At 33.0% G+C, this 22846-nt stretch overlaps 2 protein-coding genes across 3 annotated transcripts; one reads left to right on the plus strand and one right to left on the minus strand.

Moving 5' to 3' along the window:
* The first annotated feature begins 685 nt into the window (after positions 1-685).
* On the plus strand, positions 686-3088 carry LOC115445698 (coiled-coil domain-containing protein 12). The gene is made up of 3 exons (XM_030172079.2): positions 686-1028; positions 1236-1356; positions 2722-3088. Exons 1-3 carry the CDS (start codon positions 880-882, stop codon positions 2932-2934), a joined length of 483 nt encoding a protein of 160 aa, XP_030027939.2. The 5' UTR covers positions 686-879; the 3' UTR covers positions 2935-3088.
* Positions 3089-3478: 390 nt separating this feature from the next.
* LOC115445688 (carbonic anhydrase 7) lies at positions 3479-19752 on the minus strand. Of its 2 annotated transcripts, none has more exons than XM_030172068.2 (7): positions 19541-19752; positions 10445-10492; positions 8894-9058; positions 6875-7013; positions 5795-5900; positions 5112-5339; positions 3479-4305 (listed from the first exon to the last, which is right to left on the minus strand). In XM_030172068.2, exons 1-7 carry the CDS (start codon positions 19584-19586, stop codon positions 4042-4044), a joined length of 996 nt encoding a protein of 331 aa, XP_030027928.2. In that variant the 5' UTR covers positions 19587-19752; the 3' UTR covers positions 3479-4041. The 2 variants fall into 2 exon arrangements, with proteins under 2 accessions (XP_030027928.2, XP_037296587.1); XM_037440690.1 differs by lacking the exon at positions 19541-19752 and adding an exon at positions 15383-15416.
* Positions 19753-22846: the final 3094 nt, after the last annotated feature.

A 22846-nucleotide genomic window follows, 5' to 3' on the forward strand; every position in this document is an offset into this window, starting at 1 on the left:
TAATTCAGAACGGGAATTCAACCTGAATTTAGGCGCTTCGAATCTTATGCAATTTGGCATCATCTCACACACATGCTGAATTTCTCAGAATGTTTGCATGAATGAAATTAGCGAGCATTTTGGATTCATATTAGGAATACATTCCGTATCACTCAATTTATATGAAAAGTATGTGAATTTATGTTACAATTTTACAGGATTTAAAAAATGTTAATGTATATTTTACTCATATTTCTCAAGACCAAATTTCTTTAGTTTATATTTTTTTCTGGATTTATTGTATTGTTTTCATGTATGTGTTAAACATAATTTTCTTTCCATATTCTATTTTAATTTTCAAACAATGTGTGAACATGTCGTAAAGAATACAATTCTTTTTAAATTGTTAGGTAAAGGTATGACTTCTGACGCAACCATTCGGTTTTCAGATACTGAATTCAGTTTCAATTTTAAAATAAAAACAAAATGGATGTGTATTGTGTAAGCCCTTCCTAAAATACGACAATATGGACGTCGGGGCTAAATCAATGAGCGAACGGGCCGCGTCGCACTGTAATCATTTTGACATAGACATTACACATACCTTCTTTAATTTATGAATGTTATTACTTGTTTCTCTGAGTTGTTTCTTGTGCCAAAAGGAAAAGAAAATTAAGAAAAAAATATTAACAAGACATATTACGTAAGACTAGGCAGTATGGTCGAAAGACTATAGCCTGCCTTCTGAACGAATTAAAAAAATATATAAGTTTTGACAAGTAAATAGTATTTTTGTCAAACATAACCTCTAAAGGCAACATTAATAATATTTTTTGTTATTTACCTAACTTAATTTGTCTAAACCAGTCTCAATTTTGTATGACATAGTTCAAATACAATATGGTAATTATGGACACTCCGGAATCTGTTGGGAGCTTGGAAGAACAAGCACTAAAAAGGAAAGAGAGATTAAAAAATTTAAAGCGAAAAAATCCTAGCAATGAAAATGCACCGTCAGAAGTAGAAAAAGAAATTGTACCACTTCCAAAGTAATTTTTTTCTTGTACTGTAATTTAGATCTTCTTCTTCAGCCTATATAATCACCCAATGCTGAGTGTAGGCCTCTTGCAATGCACACCAGGTTGTTCTGTCCAGGGCAGTCCTCAGTAATTTAGATGTGCCCATTTATTTAAGTAAGCTCTTACTCCCCCTTTTAATATTGGTCTGTACATTAATGCATAATTTTCATATTTCAGACCTAAATTTAGAAGTTACAAACCTCAAGATGAATCACTACAAGAATCCAAAATAGATGATGCTGAACCAGCACTTATCGAAGAAGAGGTTAAAGAATTACTTGATGCTGGGAAAGAAAAGGTTAAAAATTTATCTCATTGGCATTTGATTTGTATAAAAAAGATTATTTATTAATATTATACATTTTTGATCAGGTATACTATAAAGTAATAATTTAAAACTTTACAATCGAAAGATATAAAACATTGTGTATTTATATTCTTAAATTTCTTATTTCAAACAGCTTAGTTATAAATTAAGTATTAAAATTAAACTACAATTATTCTATATAATCATTTACTTTTGAAGCATACACACTACATTATGACTGCCTCGGTGGCGTAGTTGTATTGCATGTCCGGTACAATAGCGCTCTGAGGTCCTGGGTTCGAATCCCGGGTCGGGCGAAGTGATATTTGGGTTTTTCTGCTCAGTATCAGCCCGGAGTCTGGAATTTGTGCCCGATATGGCGATAGGCTCGCCCCCTATCACATCATAGGACGGAACATACTTGGCGAAAAGTGGGTGCCCTAGTTGCGCCTCTGCATACCCCTTCGGGGATAAATGCGTGATGTATGTATGTATGTATGTACACTACATTATGAAATTATTTGTATGAAACACAACTTAGTCCACCTATATAAACTACACATGTATTTGTAAAGCTTTTAGAGTATTTCATGCTTGTAGTGATAGTACTCTCAGGTTTGCCCTCTGTTAAAGGAATACTTATCAATTTTGTATTTTTTCTTTATAGACATTTGTAAAACTCACTGCTAAGAATTGAATGCCTTTTTATAACCTGATGTGTTGTATTTACCGACATGTACTACAAGGGAGGTATTTTCTCTATATATATAGCCATATAATGTAGCGCCACGGGAAGTGATGATGGATTTCAGATAATCAGTCCATCTATCAATCACATCACTGTCTTCTGATATCAATACCAGAAACTACAATGGATTGGCTGTTGCTTGGCAAACATACTCATATTGTTGGCTTTAGTCCACAATGTGTTGTTAGTTCACAATCTAGACAGCTACATAATTGAAAAATGTCATATTGGCAACTTTTCAATCTGTAATAATAACTTAAATTTATGTTAAAATAACATCCACATTAGAATGGTATAAATAAGAATTTTTATGTCTCTGTTCTCTTTATGGAACATTTAAACACTCTTGATTTTTAGTATAGCGAAATATTGTGCCTTGGTTGCACCTCTGCTTACCCCTTTTGGGATAAAGGTGTGATGAGTGGGTTTGTGTGTGTGTGTGTGTGTGTGTGTGTGTGTGTCAATAGTATAACAGATAATAAACCAGTTGCTAATAAGACACAGATTATCCCTGTAGGTATTCATAAAAATGTATGAGTGGGTGATCTAATTAAGGAAACATCTTCAAATAATTCAAATGTATTCATGAACATTATTTGCAATTACAGGTAGTATTACAAGATTTGGACATATCAAGCTTAGCGCCAAGGAAACCAGATTGGGATCTAAAAAGAGATGTGGCTAAGAAATTAGAAAAACTAGAAAGGAGAACACAGAAAGCCATTGCTGAACTAATTTGGGAGAGGTTGAAACAAGGCAATGAAGACAATTTGGGAGCCATGGTCACTATGACTGACAACAGAACGACAGATGAAGATTGAATAAATAAGTTGCATGAATGTTGTTCAATAAAAGAACAACGGTGATAAACTATAATCAAGATGGTTAAGTGTATTTCATTTAAAACAATGAACTTTTTTTTATATTTTAATAAACTTTCTTGGACATGTAGTTCAAACAGTGTCCCTTAATAAATGTTATATAATTTCTACCAAAATTAATTGTAATTTTGGTTGTCAGATAAAAATGTTGAAGTGATCTCACTGATGTTTCCAACATAATACATTTACTTGGTTTAACCAGTGGCGACCTTAACACGAGGCTCCGGGCAGGAACGAACGAAGGGTCCCGATAAACAAAATAAACCTAGATATGATGCTTTGTTATTGGTAATAATGGTGGTAATCGGAAACGGGATAAATAGAAATTAAATTTTCCTGAGACTCGCCAAGCTTCACTGCTCGGTGTCATAAAATGCATGCCACTGCTGATCCTGGCTTATAGGAGTTGCAGTGGTAGGTGTGAGGGCGAGAAAGTATCTAGCCTATTTAACACTATTGGTACTAGGGAAATAAATATATTTTATTAATTTAAATATTTTAATATCACAGGATAATAATATAGAATTGTTTACATTTTTCGTATCCATCATGAAGTCAAAATTAATTGCTCATAATTTAAGTAAGCTTAGACCATAGTCATTAATTCAAAAATTTTGGTAATTAAACTACTTAATACCAGAATAATTTATTAAACACCTATAAACTCGTTTGAGTTTTCTTTTCTACCTAATTTACAACATGGGTGTGTTTTAAAAATTTAATAGCATTTTACATCGTGCATGATGTATCATATCGCGTAAATACAATTTCTTCAAAAGTAAGATTATTTTCTTATAAAAATATTATACATTTAAACAATATCTATTACTTATTACTGAGCGCAAAAAATATTAATGTCTTATTAAACATGTAACAGCAGTTAGTGCGCTAAAATGATAATTAAGTTTTAAAAAAATATATGTATAAAATATAACTTAATAGTATATGACAGGTACTTATTGCGTAATGCATTGTAGTATTCAGTATTTTAATAGATTAATATGCCATTTTGAAGGCCTCACTACTCAAAGAATATAAGTATTTACATTACACGTATTTCCAAAGAAACAATAGGATTAAGCTATTGATTACAATATAATGAAAGTTGCTAAGAAGTCGTTCCCCACTATTATGTCCTTTTTTCCTTCGTGGTGACTTGGGGTCGTCCTCATCGCCGTAATCAATTTCGTTGTAGGTATAGTAGTTGTTATCTATATTGTAGAAAACAACTCTGTCTCCGATGGGTTGAATGGGCCTGAAGTTGTGAGTTATTTTACCATGGGCTGATTTCAACTCTCGAAATGTTTCAATCTGTAAGAATAAAATCTTCGTAAAGTCAAAGTATAAATTCATACGTATCTATATAGTAGGTACCGTCCTAATGGAAGATTTCGGTGAATTCTTCAACAAAAACCCTAGTGCAAAAACTGTTTACAAAAATACAATAGGGTTCTGTGGTGTCAAGGTAAAATCCACTAAATCAACATAATAATATTGTGTACGCGTTGTCACATTACAGTAATTGTATTCATTATTTTATAAATTACTGTAATCAAATAGGTACGTATAACAACTGTAAGATAACACGTGGATCTCAGTACTCTGTGCCAATATAGTTGTGCATTTATCGAGATCGTGCCCGCTTTAAATTCCTAAGTCGATTTTGCTCGAGTGTAACGCGATGTTCCTATCAGTGGAAAATAGTAACACTAGCTCTAAGTACGAGCATTGTGGTATTTAGTGCATAACTATCATATAAAATCACGAAATGTTTTTTTTTTATACGAACACAGCCAAATGACCTTACTGCACCTGATGATACGTGGAGTTGGGTCCAATAAAACGTCGACTGATGAGAGATGATTACCCCTTGGCAGTCGACACAGTTATGCCGGCCTGTTGAAACCGGATATACAAAGGCTGATCCCGGAACGCGACACTTACGAGGGCCACTATGGCGGTTTTGACCCCTTGTGTACGGTGGTCACTATCCGGGCGGATATAAAATATATCCTACTACCAGCTATAAATGTCCTATGCTTAATAAGCAGTGCCGCTTCTTGTGAAGTATCATTCATTCATTTGATTGTGTTACTTCTAGAAGTTGTTCCTCATACCTGTTCATGAGTGAGTCGTATTGGTTGCTCAAAATCCAACCAGATGACTACTTCGGAACAAGGAGGGGTAGTCAACGATCCTCTGTATGTAAAGTATCTTTTCAAATCATAAGGAAGGATATTGAGGAATGAAAAAGGATGGCTCATGACGACCGAAGTGTATGGTTCTGTCACGTTGGTTAGAGCGGATGTTATGTCGTCATAGGCTGGATGAAAGTGGCGATCCAACTGTAATAAGAAAAATATAGTTAATTAAATTTTATATTTAAATATTGTCGCCATCGATAGCACAAAACCGCGAGTATGCATTTTTGTCGTTATATAATTTAAACCAATGTGATTGAAATAAAAATACTTTATCGCACTAATCTGAGTTAGGAAAACTCCGGAACTTAATAACACAGCATTGATAATTTAATTAAGAATAGTAACCAGCACTACCTGCGTCAGTTTTTATGTTAAGTTTGTAATTGTTGCTCTACTGTAGAGTCTCTACATAAATTATTAAGTAACTTGTTATATAACCGATTTTATTCTATTGGTAGCTATAATATTTTTTATAAACTACATTAATAACTTGCAATATTTCGTTCCTTCGTCACTTTACTAAGATAAAAATGCTATGGTAGGCCTAAAGGCACATAAATAAACAGAAGTCTATTTTCAAACAATAAAACATTTACCTCATAGAAAAACGCAAGAACTGTTAAACCATCTTGATGCTTCACTGCTTCCGAAACAGACTTATATTCTTCCTTAAAGAAAACCATGTGTAACTCCATCGGAAAGCTGGAAAAATGTACATAATATATTTCAGTTAGGTTTCATCAACTGATGATCTAAATAATATGTACATATTGAAAAAAATCGTCTCTTCTGCTGTCTATGTCAGTTTTAACAATTCTTAGTCTGTATGCACATTGTATATTCTAAGATCTTCTTCAGAAGATCGACGCGCTAACTTAGTAGTTACTAGCGATAAACCTTGAGATAACAGGTATTTATGTAATTTACACAAATTTTCTTTGTTAACGCCAAGTGGTCGTATAGCAAGGTGCAGTCTCATACTCTCAGTTAATTATTTTGCGTTTTTACTTTTAAGGTACGTATTTATGTTGAGCTCTACTTTCATAAAAATATTTACAGAAATGCCTGTGGCATCGCTTTACCGTTTACAAAATACATAGTTATATAATAATAATGAGTAATATTGCGTATGTTTTCTTATCGGTGGTTATAGACAGCGTATAATGTAAAATAACCTGCATGATTTAGTAGACAGAGACGATACATTCAGTGCCTAATTGGTAAAACGCTGCTAATTATTAGATTAGTCATTAATCTTAATACATTCCATCCGTTCGTCAACCCATATTTTCAAAGGAGTCATTTTAATCATCCACTTGAAAAGTGAATGATTCTTATGATGAAGTGTGAGGCATAACCAATTCATAAGTCAAGTCATATACGTTATCTAATGCAACACGTTTAACGTTAAATAAATGAATGTATTGATTATCCTATTCGCGGTATTATTGCATGTGTTTAACAATTGAACACTTTATCAACACTTATGTCGGTTATTACCGTCATAGGTTTGCTTTTTTAATATTTACTTATTTTACGTCGACTTGTGTTTCGATCTAGATACTGGATACATAATATTTCTACAACTCCTAGGTACTTATATTTGGTTTATATATTCAGTAAAACGTTTACTTTAGTTCCCATTTAATACTTATAAATATTTTTCTAAGAATTACCTTCTATGGTTTATTTTATCTTCAGATCCAAAGGTGTCGTTGTCTCCCCAGTGAAAGTGCATTTGGCTGAATACGTAATCGCCTTCCAAAGGACCGCCGCGGACGCGCGGATGCGGCTCGTTTCGTACCTCGATTAAAACTAAATATAAATAAAAAATGAAACATTATTTATTTGAATTACACAATACACAGTTCTAGTGATACTTAGTCTTCTAAGTTCATTCTTATGAACACACTATGTGCAAGTCCTATTTGCTTGTTTGAAAAGATGCATTATTCAATGTTCATATACACAAATAACATTTATATCAAAATTTTCTTATAGAAATCGCCTATTTCAAGAGAAAACTAACTGTAAATTGGCTGTGAATTATAGATAGAATATTTAAATTAATTCTTAATTTATATAAAAAAAAAATGTAGAACACTGAGTATACCTATAAATCTAAGCAAGTATACGTAGAGCTCTTATATCAAGTGAGAATAAAATACCTACGATTGACGGATTGTGTGCATTATAAATTTTTTGGTGCTGTCTATAGGTACTTAACCGGTTGATAAATATAGAATAGACTTGATGATTTGTACCTATATTATCATAACAATAGATTATAATTTATCATATTTTATAAATGTAATTGCGTTTGAACGTGATTATGCATTTCGCATTAGAGTATAAAATTGTCTCGATCATTTTACGACTTGGCTATAATCCATCTAAAAACTATTTAGCCATGCAGTGAGTAAATGATATTGTCTTCAAATTAATTTGCTTAGAATATGTTATAGTTCATAATACAATAGTGACTAAATCATGGTCTTAACAAGAAAAGAAAACTGTCTCAAGATATAGTAACAAGTATGGTGATGTCCAGGTTACAGCCATTGCATTGTTGCGATCTCCTAACTAATGTAAAATAACACGTTAGCGAATAAAAGTGTCTGTTTTAATATAATAAAAACTCAAGCATACTTTTTGCCTTCAAAGTTCAAACCACTTCTCAGTTCGACTAATAAAAATAAATATCTAATGTGTTCGTTTCAAGTGATTTTTTGTCCGTCTTCAAAGAATATTAATTTAATGAATTCTTAGTTTACTGTTGATCTATAATTACACTGAAGTTTACTGTGCAGGTCATACATTTCTGTACATTAGCCTTTTTTTTAATAAAACAAAAGTTATCAGAAGAAACGTAAGGATTATTTTTAGATTTTTGGCGTTACAGTTGTACCTACCTGTACCTGCTATCGCAAATTAAAACTCGAGTAGATATTTTAGTTTTAATACCAAACTGAACTGAATATGATAACTAACACCTATATCTATTAATAAAATATGGCACTATGTGAAAGTCTTATTCGGATAAAATTTGTATGCCAATGTTTTAAAGGGAGTTGCTCGTCTAACTCAATTGGCATCTGATTTCCATGAGGGGTTTTTTCTACTTACTTCAAGCACTTGTCTCACCGCCGTCAAGAAAATCAATAATAATTGATTTTCTCGCTTAAGTTAAATAAATAGTTGATAACTAACTGTCTACCGTGCAGAGACACAGATTCTCCGCAAGTTTGTCGCAGTGACCGATGATTCGGCGGCCGTTCTCTACTCTTGGGGGAGGCGGTAGGGGCAAGGAGCGATGGTGCCCACCCCAAAAAAGCGCTTACAGGGTGGTGCAGACGTTTCGTTGAATTGGGTGATTATTTTTTTGCTCCGACGGCTGCCTTCCCCCCGTCAAAAATCTAGAGTTACGCTGTCTCTATTACAATGCGAGTAATCGCCCCTGGTACTTGTACACACTCTATAGCCCAGCGACAAAACTATCGGAATTATACATTTACTTTGAATGCTCGCTAACTCATTTCTAACTTTTTGTTTGTAACTTTATTCGCTGCTCGTTCATCGTAGTCGGTGGGACCAATGTCTGAGCCATATTCGGCATATTTGAAAACTTGGTTTAGGTGTACCTACCTAAACGCATTCCATAATATTATAGAAGAAATTAATATATTATACATTACCTGTGTGTCCATTGTTGGTGACGTGGACATTATCAATAGAGTCGTCGAAGCCGATGAAGGTGATGTCGGGCAGCGTCACTTGTTTCACATGCAACACGTTTATATTGATGGGGCTTTGGTGCTTTCCAGCGCATTCCCTGTATCTCTCGCTCCAAAACGTCGGGCCTAAAAATTATGATTTACTTAATTTATTTTGACAGTATTACACGATGTTAGCGACAAGCGCTTAGGTACCTACTTAAAAATATTTTCTTGTATTTATACGGACTTTAGTGAAGTACCTATGTACCGAATTTTATTCTTAGTAAAAAGGATCATTTTGTTGTGTGTCGGTTCCCATACGTTTGTTTATCTGGTTAAGTCATTTAAAAAAAAAACTTGATATCATTTTTAGGATAGGTAGGTATAAAGGCCTATAAAAAGTAATGGTTATATAAACTAGTTCCCAAGAGCATTTCTGGCGACGTAAAATTTTGTAAAGAAATAAATACGATAATCATAAATTTCTAACGCATAGTGACATGACCAATAATTTTAATAGTTACATAGAGTCGAGGTGTGGTTAACTTTTTGCATACATATATTATCATAATAACGTTAATTTGTGTCATAAAAAAATCACTCTGTAGACATCTATAACATTAATAGGTACAAATTAATGGACCGGGGCAGTACCACTGTCTCACAGTCAACTAACATGAAAAGACTGCTTCTAACATTTCTCAAGGTAACTGAGATTTCCGGAAACCCATGCACTCATGCCCTGTCGCAGCAGGTCCATAATTCTACTGGTATTGCGGATACATATAGCGACAACAAGTGATACTTGTTTCCTAATGTCCTTTTCAAATTCTTACAGAACAAACAACAAATACTCAACAATTTTATATTACCATAACCAATATTCAAGCCACGAAGTAGGTAATGACCCCTTAAAAAATAATAAACTAATTACTACTAAATTGAAACTCTATTACTGGTGTAGTAATTTACAGGTAAATGACACACTTTTTTGTTCATAATAAAAACAGTCATAAAGGGCGCTACTTCCAATGAGCGAGAAATAAGGTCGGTTTGTTGGTAAAGTATTGACCGCATACTTAATTGCTTTATAAACAGCAATTACATTTACCCCAAGTTAATCAGAACGTGTGTCTTACTAACAGGAATACGTGAGAGTGTAATTCTTAGTATTATTTTAATAATATGTCCTCTATTAGTTTGTCAACTCACAATACCGGATACATATATCCTCAACTAATGAGAGCAGTTGGGCCTTCCGTAGGTTTTATTATGATGTATATTCCGGTTGCTGCATTTTATTTCATAGAATTATAAACCGTATATAGTGGAGGAAAAGCTAAATGTAAACAAGGAAGTTAGTTACTATTTTTACAATTATTTTTTTTATGTACATTTTTCAAATACAATACAGATAATTGAAAAATAGGAAAAGAAAGACACTACTTCTAGTACTTCTTAGGTGCTGTACAATATAGGTAGGTACTAAGCATATATATGAAAGTAAAAAAATATATAAGTTCGTGTTACCTGTGTTTCCATCGTACCCAAAGTCTTCCCCATACGTGATCCGGGGCGCTGAAACAGAATCACAGTTACCTTCAGAAGTACATATCGAATACAATATTTTCGAAACTTTATTAATTTATTAAAATACTTATAAAAAAACTATAATTTCGCAAACAACGTTCGATGGACACAAATCGTTTGATGTGAATATAAAAGCCATTGTATCGAGCTTGAACACCGGAACACTGTCATTATGTAGGTATAATGCATTATCAAATGATCCATGGGCCACGTTTGATGTTAACTACGACGGAATAATACTATTTTGTTAACGGTTATTTTATTGATAAATGCTCAATTAAATTATATACTTAACGTATCCTTTAATCATCAATGAAGCACATCGCACAGCCTATAGAAAGTATTTATTTAATGTCTGATAAATATTAAGGAATAAGTATTTAGTCATAAAGTGTACCCGCTGTGTAAGAGTAGTTTCAAAACTGGGTTACTAGAACTACCAACATGGAATTTGTTATGTAAATCTTAATTATTATATTTGACACAGTTAGAATACTTCAGTGTATTTATTCCTGTCGTAAATATAGTTTGAAGATGGGTTTGAGTGGATGGCAGGGTTTTCTAGGTTCCCGGAAAAGTACTGGAAAATTACACTGCCCAGCTCTGAATTATCTGAATTATTATTACGGAAATTGCCAAGAGACGAGAACAGATTAATTCAAATTGCCACCTTCGTCTTCTAATTCATTATGCTTACTTTCCTGTCCTTATCCCACTCCAATATGGGATTGGTTCAATAAACATCTTGCGCATGCTTCCATATTCCTAATTGTATTTAATATTTAATTAGCTGTGGGACTGAAGAGATTTGTTTATAGCAGCGATTGAGCAAGGATGAGCGAGTGAGGAAAGTATCTCTACAAGAAACAAGTTACAGAGTTATAATATTCCCGTAGGACTACGGGCTTTCGATTGTCAGCACAACTTAATCAATTGTTGACCATCACATAAGTCATATATTATTAAGTATTCGTTAACTATCAGGGTATAGTTTTTCAGGAAACTGCATTTTATTACACTTCCACTTCAAACCCAGAAATAAAGAGATCAAGGCTTTTCATAATTAAAAAAAAAGAAAAAATTGCTTTAGGCGTAATCACGTTTTAGTCTATTAAATCAGTTCACGGTAATTCACAATAAAAACGCTCACGAGGCACGAGATTTGTAACTGTAGTTTGTATTATTATTGGTGCAGTTAGGTCGTAGGCACCGTAACGTTAAATGATGCGTGACAAGTTCATTGATAAAAATAAATTATGGTGGCTAAACAGTTAATAATAGTTTTAACGACCTTTCAATGCTGCCAACGGTCGCGGCACGTTTCGTATGCAGTGCAGTGGACGATAAGACTAGTTTCCACGACAGGAATCACCAGTCGGACATGTAGATAGAGCAAAACCAGGCTTTCCGCGACCACTTTCACCAACAGGTGTGTGGACTAGGTAGGACATTTTTGAAAGCCCAAATGTGCGTACAATGTCAACTATTGATTGTCTATTATTCGCACAGCATTCGATTCGGAGTATTAAGTTTGCTTGAAAGTTTTATAGAAGGCGATTGTTTTAAAATTTGGCCTGACACATTTTAGAAGGTTCCTTTGTGTTTAAATTGTTAATAGCATGCGTAACGGTGTTAGTGTTGTATGTACTAAACTTAACCATAACAGTCATATTTATTTTAGGAATGTAATTGTTTTTGGTTTTAGAATTATCTTCTTTATATTCATGTGGAATATACCTACTCTTAAATGACAGGAAATAAGTATTCAGTCGTAATATCCGTATAATAGTCAAATGTAGACAAGAGATTCCCACATTTTATTCACAAATTTGATTATGATTTAATAATGTTATTACTATTTCCTTGAATGGATTAAGGTCATAACTTAGTATATTTTCTTATAGTTTCTATGTAGCAGCGTGTCATGAACTTATCATGAAAAGAGGGGGCGCGGGTTTAATCCCTATCTCTATATAAAGAAAAAATATTTCAGATTTTGGAGTTAAAAAAACGAATGGCCCGTAAAGTTGCTGGTACCCGGAATGTTTATATAAGTGAGGCATAACAATGTATATACCATGAGTGGGACTTTGAATTGTCTTCTTTTGGCTGAGGCTTTGTGAAAATAACATATTGATGAACATACGTGCTCGTTATTGATCTCCTGATCAATAACGGGTTTTCGTAAAATCATCCCCTAAGGGAATTTAATATCATCAAGCACATGGTCAGTTATTAAATAAGAAACAAGAATATATTACTTCATTATTGCATACATTATTACTGTACTAAATTTGAGCATTCTTAACTGCTAGCACTTTCACTAACAATTGGATAATGCTCTGAGTAAAATAGCAGAACAATAAAACGTTTGGTAGTAAAAGAAACAATATCATGATTCAAATAATGCTTTCATATTTCATTTTGCGGTCTCAAGACAAAGTGATTCGCTTAGCATTAGCCACGCTACGTGAAACTAAATATTGCTAAGTTGGATATTATTAACACAATAACCAAAGGATCATTATGATATAGATCTCGTGGTAAATGCATTTTAGTTTTATTTGTACAAAGTGTGCTGTATCTCTTTTGTCCAAGAAACTATAGGATAATTAAAAGGGATAACCAATGAAACAATGGGTACATCAATAACTATGGATCGTATAACTATAAACTATGTACTAAATATTTTCTTTATATTACACAAACACTAAAAGCACTATTGCAACCAAACAATCGCAGTTATAAACAGTCACATCATGAATTAAATAGCGACGTGGTTGTGTTTCGAGCGCGTGTCACGCGAGTCGGTCCACGTGCCGTATTCATTATTCATATCATAATCAACACATTTAGAGAATTGTCTATAATACCTTTGGCGTGATAAAGGTTGCTTTTGTCATTCTATTTAAATCAATTTTACGGAACGACGACGGGTATTATATAATTTTACGTTTATCTGAACATCAATAAGTAAATTACTAATATCCGCACCGTCTCACTAGATATGAATCTTTAAGTGGTGTAGCCATGTTAATTGTGCGCACATGATTAAGAATACATGTAGCAAGTTACGTCATATAATAGGTTTTTGCGCATAAACGGCGGGCGACAAAAACCAAGAGCCTCAGAACTACGCAAGCCACAAAACAGAAATTGTATTCTACATAGATGAATTTTACAGAAAATTAATTCTTGATATTTTTTTTTAATTGTAATGCACATATTATGCTATGCTAGTATTAGATACATGAATAAAATGCCTCTTAATTAACTTCTCATTTGTTTTTAAAACTAAGTATATAAGTTAATGGGATTTGGATCTGATTCATGAAGTTGGTGGAAATCAAAAGCTTTGTAAGTCTAACTACTTAAGCCAGGCATCAAAAATGTTATATGGGCTTTTTAATTCAAAAAGTTTTAAACGGGAACTTATATTATGTCGTAGGTTGGTAAAATATAACTCAAAACAAAGTAAAAGTTAGCGAAAACAGATTCGTGCTCTACCATTTACAAAGTATGATATTGGTTTCGGTCGTGACGGGAGAGCAATAACAAAAGCTCCATTTTTAGAACCGTGATTTAGTTACTTCACAATTCCTTCAAAAATATATTGGTCTGTACTGTTTGTGCATATATATTTGGCTAAATTCATTGGTAGCAAAAAAAAATGCTAATTGCGTCTTTAAAGAAGGCTTGAAATCCTTCATAGTTTTCCTCCAACTCGCCGTATCAAAATGTCAATCTTTCGAACTGCTCCATATAATGCATTGCCGGAAAAATTAAATGCGTTTAGCAATGACCATTAGCCTTTACTGTATCATGGCTCTAAATTGCAAGATTCCTTGTGCTGTCACCTGTGTTCTTAGATTTTAAGTTAAGCCTGGCTACAGTGACCAGAACAGAACAGCGAAGTACATGCTGGTGTTAGAAGAAAAAAAAATTAGGTACCTAGCTATTATTTATGATTGTAGAACATAAAAATAGTATGTAATTTGTAGGGACATTATGGTGATTGGCTTCTATCGTGTTTTCTGTTAGATGAAGGCCTTTAAAAATTGACTACGTTCACGTAGATATTGTTTCTGTACACGAAAAGTGTTCCAATTATCAAAATAATTTAAAACGTGTGTTTTATTTCAACCATAAGTTTAAAATAAACGGTATAGATACCTACAACTATTGATCATTAAAATTAAACTATTTTATAATTTGAATGTCAAGCACTCGCGTAAACATAAGAAATCATTAAACTTTTTATCACTTTTACCATAAATGTGAGTATACAATTATAATTATGAGTTTGCATGGGCCACTAAGCCATCCTGGTTAACAGAATATCTCATTGAAAAGTGTGAAATAATTGAAATTTGCACATAGCAACTAAACGAAACAGTGAAAATTACAGATAATAACCGGGGCTACTATTAATGTCTGTTTTAAAATTGTTCTGATATAAGATTTAATTTAATAAACATAAATAATAATATATAACCAATACAAAACTAAATTAATATAATAAAGAGTACTAATTGCTCTTGGTTTTGATCCAACTGACACAAATTCTTCTTGTCGCATAATATTTTTATAGCATTGGCCTTTAGTGATCACAACATTAAAGCCAAAATCGCAATTTTGGAAGAATCTACCATGAACCTCAGTAGAAGAGCAAGGTTTGAATTACCAAAATATTTTGCAAGACGTTGCTATTTTCGCCCACATTTAACGACATATCCAAATATAGGTGGACATTTCATCCAGTCACTCCTTTTAAAGTGCAAATTATTGCAAAATTTTATGTTGAAACATGAAACCTCTAAGTGCAAACAATTTTATTACCATTGAGAATTAAATTTATTAATTTATAAACCACAGTACCTTTATTGTTCTTCAACATCAATCCTAAGGTGCATCCATACTTTTGTTACAAGGACTTCTCATGGGACATAGGCATACATTATGAACTCATTTCCAATATATATTGAATCGACGTTCTTAGAAGGACCTTCGTTAAAACTGTCACGACTAATGTAGATGATTAGTACTTGGTCTCTTGTACAACTAGACTAAAATTATTCATGTTTATTTATTGTTCTCGGGCATGTTTCCTTATTTATGGGTATTACACGTCACGTCATTACACTGTTTAGTGGAATACAAAGTTATACTTCCCGTGTAAAGATTTACTAATAAAATACAATTTAAATTGTTTATTTTCGACAAAATTTTCCAACGTAATGTTTTAAACTTAGTAAGTTGCATAAAATTGTACCGAGGACGTTGGTGCAAATCCAACAAAATTAAAATTTTATGTCATCGGACGTTCTGGAGAAACAAACTACCCGTTTTTTATTTGTAGTTTCAATGATATGACTGAAATTTGTATGTAATTACTTCTCGTACTTATACAAAAAAGTATAGTAAGTACATAATGTTAATTTACGGTTATAATCTACTCTACGAGAGGCACGAAGTTATCCAAACAGTATTATGTACTTACCCTTCCATTAACTTTTGCGATCTTTATCGTAAAAACGAGAACATGTTGTTTCACTATTAATTAACAGCCTATGTCACAAGACTTGCCATTAGACAACTTTTCCCAGCAAAGGGGACTATTATATAACACAACTTTTGTCTTGACAAAAGTTCGCATATTTTTTATGTCCTTTTACCGGTTTTTTATCTTAAATATTCATAAGAAATCAATTAATGCCGAATGGTGTAAGCAAAAAATATTAAATAATTTATGATGTAATATATTTCAATAATCGAATCACTACCCCACGTCCTTAGAAATTTGTAGGCATAATAAAACGGCTCATGAACTTATTGCCTCAAAAACTAGACTCTTATTCTGTTTGAAATTAAATGAAATCATTTATTTGACCCTATCAAATGTTTAACATTATTTAAGTAGATTCTGTCAATATTAATTCTACCTGGGCCCTTATTCTGTATGATAGTGTAAACGCGTAAGGCGGCCGTGTCATGTTATCTTCATGAAATGTGCGTGGAATGGCATCCTGTAAGCCAATTTCTATAGTCCAAAACATGATGCGTTTTGTTACGTGCTTGTTACACACTGTCAAAATAACGTGCGGGATATAGAATAAGGCCCCAGCAGTGCGGAAAATAGTTTATATTTTGCAGAACAAGTATCTAGATACAATAACTCTTGTCCATATAATTATATTATTTAGTGCAGTTCATGTTTTTATTAGGAAAGTAATAGATTTAAATTTCTCATATAAGTAGTCCATTAATTGAAACTTGTAGGTAATATAAGGAAATATCAGCGTGTAGCTTCAAAATAATCTTTTAGCGAATTGAGTATATATCACAAAATAATTTTTAAAACCTGATTTTTATTTTTTTGACCAAATGTCGAAAATTTAAATTAAGTTAAAAAAGGGAGATGGTCTAATTCCAGTAGATTTATACACTTAAGTATATATCTACCAAAATACCAAGTATTTTTATATGGCTCATCAATGTGAGTATATCTCGATTAAAATTTTAATCCCTTGGCCCTTAGGCCAAATATATCTACGTACTAATTGTATTAATGAATCTAAAAAATCTGTATGTACTAATAATAGTAACTACTGTATCAAAATCACAATAAAGATTTAATTTCATTTATAATAGTGGGTCGTTGAATCCGGGAAAGGTCCTTCACGCGGGCGCGGCAGAGCCATGAGCAACACCTAGTGTACGTATAGGTAGATAATATTATATACCTACTATACATTCTACTTACTAATTCAACGATAATATACTTTGAAAAATCACTAGCACTTATTTCAAGAATAAAATATTCAAATCATGATCTAACCTCCCAAACTATAATATACCACAGTAAATATATGTAGGTACGCACTACGTTGTAGGTCAGTGGCCTTTAGAGACGCGGATTCCAGTAAAATTAGTTTTTATACATGCACTGCAACGTGAACCCACTGCATCAAATGGTAAGCGGAGTGGGATTCTGATAGTGTCAAGACATGATTATCCCTTGCCAGTCTTCACAATTATGCTGTCTCGTTTGAAGCCAGATATACACAGGTTGGATCCGGAACACGAAACAGTTACGTGGATTACTATGACGGGGTACCTAGTGTATGGTGGCAGCTATGTGGCCGGATTCAAATATCCTACCACCTTAGTTGAAGTTTACAGTAAGTAGTTCGAAAGCAGATACGTACTGTATGGAGAAAGTCTGAGTCATGAAGGGGCAGTGTAATCTGATCCACTGATGCGAGCCGACACTAGGTATTTGTCCGGAACAAGATACCTAGAAGACCTATTACACCTGGATTGTGTCCATTCGGAAAAAAAACTCAACATAAGTAACAACATATGTGTCTAAAAAGCTGATAGCTGACCAGGACTTAGCGGCAGATGTCTTAGCTTTCGGTAAAAAGTAAATATTGAGTAACTATAAATAATTAAGTACTGTAAAAAATATATATTCACAATTCTTATTATTTATTATAAAATTCTAGAACGTCTCGTTGGTCTAGAGATAGCAGTGCGTAGCGGGTTAGGGATCAGGAGATTCTAATTCTATGTCGAGCAACATTTTGAAGTGATCCGTCAGAGAACCAAAGTTACCGACATAGCTCTGAAAGTTAGTAGGTTGAAGTGGAAATGGGCTGGGAAACGGGGAAACGGGCACATATGTCGCAGAACTGATAACCGCTGGAGTAAGCGGGTTCTGAAGTGGAGACTGCGTCTTGGCAAACGTACCGGGGCGCCCTCTGGCCAGATTACTTACACAAGAGGGCCGGCAACGACTGGATGCACAAAGCAGCAGACCGGACTCTATGGCGTACCTTGGGAGAGGCCTATGTCCAGCAGTGGACTGAAACGGGTTGATGATGATGATGAAAAGAAAGTCCAAATTCAAAAATGAATCTATATTTCCAGAACAATCTTCGAAGACTTACGAAACATTTTTTTCTTCATTTTTTTCTTCATTAGTTACGGAGAAAACCCAATATCTTTTTTGACGATATAATCTAATAATAATAACACGACTTCATAAAAGTGTGATGATACTATTATTATATTTCTATTTGCATGTGACGTTTGGAAAGTAGTTCTAATTTTTAAAGCAAACTTTATTTCTAAAATAGACTTTGTACATTATAATATGTTAATCATACATTTCTTTTGAGTTCATCTTAACCTTAATATAGGATCTAAGTATTTAGGTAAATATAAAAATGATTTGCTGCATTACTTTGCCAAATCTCGAAAATGGTTTGAATATTTGAATATTTTTTTCTTTTGTTCGCTCAATACTGGGCGCGGTGAAAAAGAAAAAAGAAATAGGAAAATCCCAAACGAACGCCCGAAAAATCAAATTTGGTAACTTTATGTAGAAGTCGCTACTTCGGATTACTGTCAAAAGATGGTGTTAAAGGGAATATCGTTTGCACCATCACATTGACTTTTGTATGTAAGTCCATGCAAACGAATTGCACCTACAGCTCAGTTTATGATAAAATTGAAATTTTATAATTTCAAAAACTATAATCATTGCCTAAATTTATACCTCCCTATTGAAAACGAGATATTAAAAGCATAATTATTTTAGTACACCATGATTAATAATAGAATATGAAATTCCCAAAAGTTAATTTAGATTCCTTCAAAGTAGATCTTATTTATAAGTATGAGGAATACTAAGAACGCATGCGTACTAAAATAATATAAAATTGTTACATATAAACGAAGCATGAGAAATAATATACACGTTACTTTTTGCTGAATTAAACCTAGGCGCTAAATTCTTTAGTCCTTATGGTTTTTCTTATTACTGACTACTACAAAATATATTAAATAATAATTCAGGCATGAATCGATATAATATATTATTTTTGCCGAAACAGGGATATTTCATGACTTTTTTGGCACGGTTAAGTTACAGTATCGGTACTGTAGGTAGCTCATTAAAAAATTGAAACTAAAATATTGGTTATAAATAAATTATAATTAATTAATTAAAGAATAAAAATCGTTACGTACCTTGCATAAGAGCCAGCGCAAAAAGCATAAATACCATAATTTTCATTTCATTCACTGACACAAAGCACTTAAATAATAAATCGTTTTGTTAATTATATTACATTTATAAACATTTTTTATCAATACAATAGTTTAAAAAGTCCATTATAAAATATATACAAATACGGCGGCGCTGACTTGCCTCTGTAACAGACAACTGTGCGCTGCCAACGATTTCCCTCGCTTATAACTTCCCCTGCCTATTATAATGAAAGGACGTCAGCTGCTTTCGTTGTGTAGTTTTCCGGACTACAAAATGCATGACACATTATAACATATTAGAACAATAATTTATGTATGAGGTATAACTATTTAATAATTATTTTCAAATAGCTACTCATTGTTTTTTCTTCTTTGTTTTTATAAAGAAGTTTGTAGATTTTGGTTTGTTTATTTTTTAAAAGATTTTAATGATTTCAAAAAAAGAGGAGAGTCTCAATTGGACTGTATGTTTTTTTTTGTGTGGGTTTGTTACGCGATTACTCCGACATTTGTGGACCGATTCTCAAAATTCTTTTTTTGTTCGAAAGAAGATACTTTTGAAGTTGTCCCCTGTCACCAAGTCAGGATATGATGATTGGTTCCTGGAGAAATCGAGGGCAGCCCTCAAATTTTATAGGCCCACACATCTTTTTTCGCAAATTTTATGAAGTAACTTAAGTACTTGCATATGATAATCCTCATCTTATGTAGCTGAGCTGATGATGGAAGGTACAACACCTTAACAGCGAGGAGTTACTCGAAGAGGCACCGACTGATTTAGTAAATCATAAAAAGAATTTTCTTTTTATGTTTAAAAGGGCGTTTGCCATTTGGTCTCATGATTATTACTTACACAAAAAAGTTAAAAATGAAAACTTTTTAACAAAAAATAAAACCGCCTTCAGAAACCACTAAAACCAAAAACTAATTTTACATTACCTACTTATATACTGGTTACCAATTTTGGAGTCGGTGCCATGCTCAGTGCTCATAAGTTTTTGACTCTCTTTATAGGTATCCCAAGATATAGGCATAGCCTTTTTTAGACTAGCCCATACCGATTATTGAAATGCTTAACTCAGATATGCCAATTATTGAATAGTAAAGAATGAATGAATAAATGAAACACTTTATTGTATACACCAAATACAGAAAAATGAATACCATTATTACATCAAATAAAAAAAAGTGCACCAATAGGCGGCCTTATCGCTAAAAAGCAATCTCTTCCAGACAACCTGAACCAGAAGTAATTCTTAATGATATTATTATTTCTATGTTCTTTTAGTCACAATAAAATTATTAATTATTATTATTGTTATTCTTGTAAAAACTGTACCTATACAGCTGATAGTTAATAAACAAACTAAGTCATGGCCTATTTACAGCAAGAAAACCCCGCAGAAACTTTATTGCGATGGTCCCCCTGAAAAATGTTATAGTCGTTTCAAATGTCAAAATGTAGAGTAACCCATACAGGCATAAGAAATCTCCTAATGCTTTTTTTATAAAATAGGTAAATATTTATTATAACCTATTTGTTACGGCAATGTATTTTAGATGTAGTCTTAATCTCATCTGTTTTCGGTACGGGTGATAATCCCAATATTATTAGTCTGATGGCAGCACACGTTCGGGTCTCTTGAGGGTTGGGATCCAGTAGCAACTCCGATTATTGGCACTACTAATGCTCTGGACAGCAGTCCCACTCTACAACACTGGGAATACCTTACTACCTATTTCGAAATACAAAACAGGCAGATGCATGTATGCCTACTGCATGACAGTTATGAATTCACCACCCTAATAAATTTTATGTAAGTATATCCTAATTGCTACACTGGATAGTCTCTATGTTATTTGAGAATCCTAGGGCGCAGCGCAAAATTCATAAACACGTATTTATAATTCCGCAGAAAACATTGTGCCGATATTCCAAAATGAGATTGTTGCGTTGCACGTCGGTCACGCGCGTTCCTATATTTTTATAATGAGTTAAATTGCAACTTAAAATCGACTACAGTAGAAAAAACAAAGACAAGCGGAAAATTTGAAAACTACATAATGAATTCGACACATTTTTAAGAAAAACATAACATATTTTTTTAAATAAAGAGTATCGACCATGTCCACGTGATATTCAAATAAAAAACAGAACCATACCTATAACAATATTATTATTGGAACAAAAAGCGAGGCCAATACCATACACAACAGAACATATTGTAAGTGCAATAGAAATGGTTACAAAATTTTTAATTTATTACTAAATTATCGAGTGCGGTACATAGGTCCTGCATTAACTTCTGTCACAAATAATATTATGGATTATTTAGACGCGCCCCGCTTCTACCCCGAGCTGCAGTTTTTAGGGTCCACCACCAAATAAGGAGTTAATAAAAAAATACGACTCTTGGTCTTCTGCAAAGTTGTTGGGAATGCAGAATTTCAGATATCCGCGGATTAGGATTTTTCTGGGTTTACATTCGCAGATGCGGCTGCTCTGGTCCTTTCTTAAGAGATACTTAATTTCGATGTCAATAAGAGGAATTATGGATGACCGCTGAAGATTTTCTACTTTAAACTCTTATAATACAAAAATTAAACGCTTTAACGACTCCATAAAATTATTGAATGTGGAAAAAACATGATAAAATAAATAGCAAAGCAAAGTATATTGCTCGTATTTAGATAATTTCTAATTAACTTGTACATAAAGCTTTTTAGTATGTAGTTGTTTTTCAAGTCGCTTATTTTTTGTTAAAAAGTTTTAATGTTTTTGTTTTTACATTAGTAAGTAAAAAATGTAACTGAATCAACGCAAAAGTACTTAATAATTGTAGCCCTAAGTGTTTGAAGATTCCTGCTTCATCTTTAAAGTTCAACGTGAAACAACAATCTTTTAATTGGCGAGCACCAAAAAGCTACACTGAACCCAACACAAAAAGGATTATTGAAATCTGATTGGATTTTGAAGAATTATAGATACTGTGTATTCGAAGTGCAGGGTGTAATAGAAAGGAAAATAAAATGGTGCAATTGCATAACTATACGAAATCTAACGCTAAGAGAATTATTTAAATCAGACAACGGGGACAAGAAGTAAGACTGAACAAAATTTATTTTTTTCAAGGAATTGAGTAACCTTTTAAAGTCGGTTAAAAAGTATGTCAGTAAAATTCGCGCTTTGCAATTATGCGATTCAGATTTGACAAAATTTCTAATACGCGATTCAGTGTTAACGCCAAAAGCGGCTGTATTGATTATATATACTATACTATTGGT

This window comes from Manduca sexta, chromosome 20 (assembly GCF_014839805.1).
Source record: "Manduca sexta isolate Smith_Timp_Sample1 chromosome 20, JHU_Msex_v1.0, whole genome shotgun sequence".
Classification (NCBI taxonomy): domain Eukaryota; kingdom Metazoa; phylum Arthropoda; class Insecta; order Lepidoptera; family Sphingidae; genus Manduca; species Manduca sexta.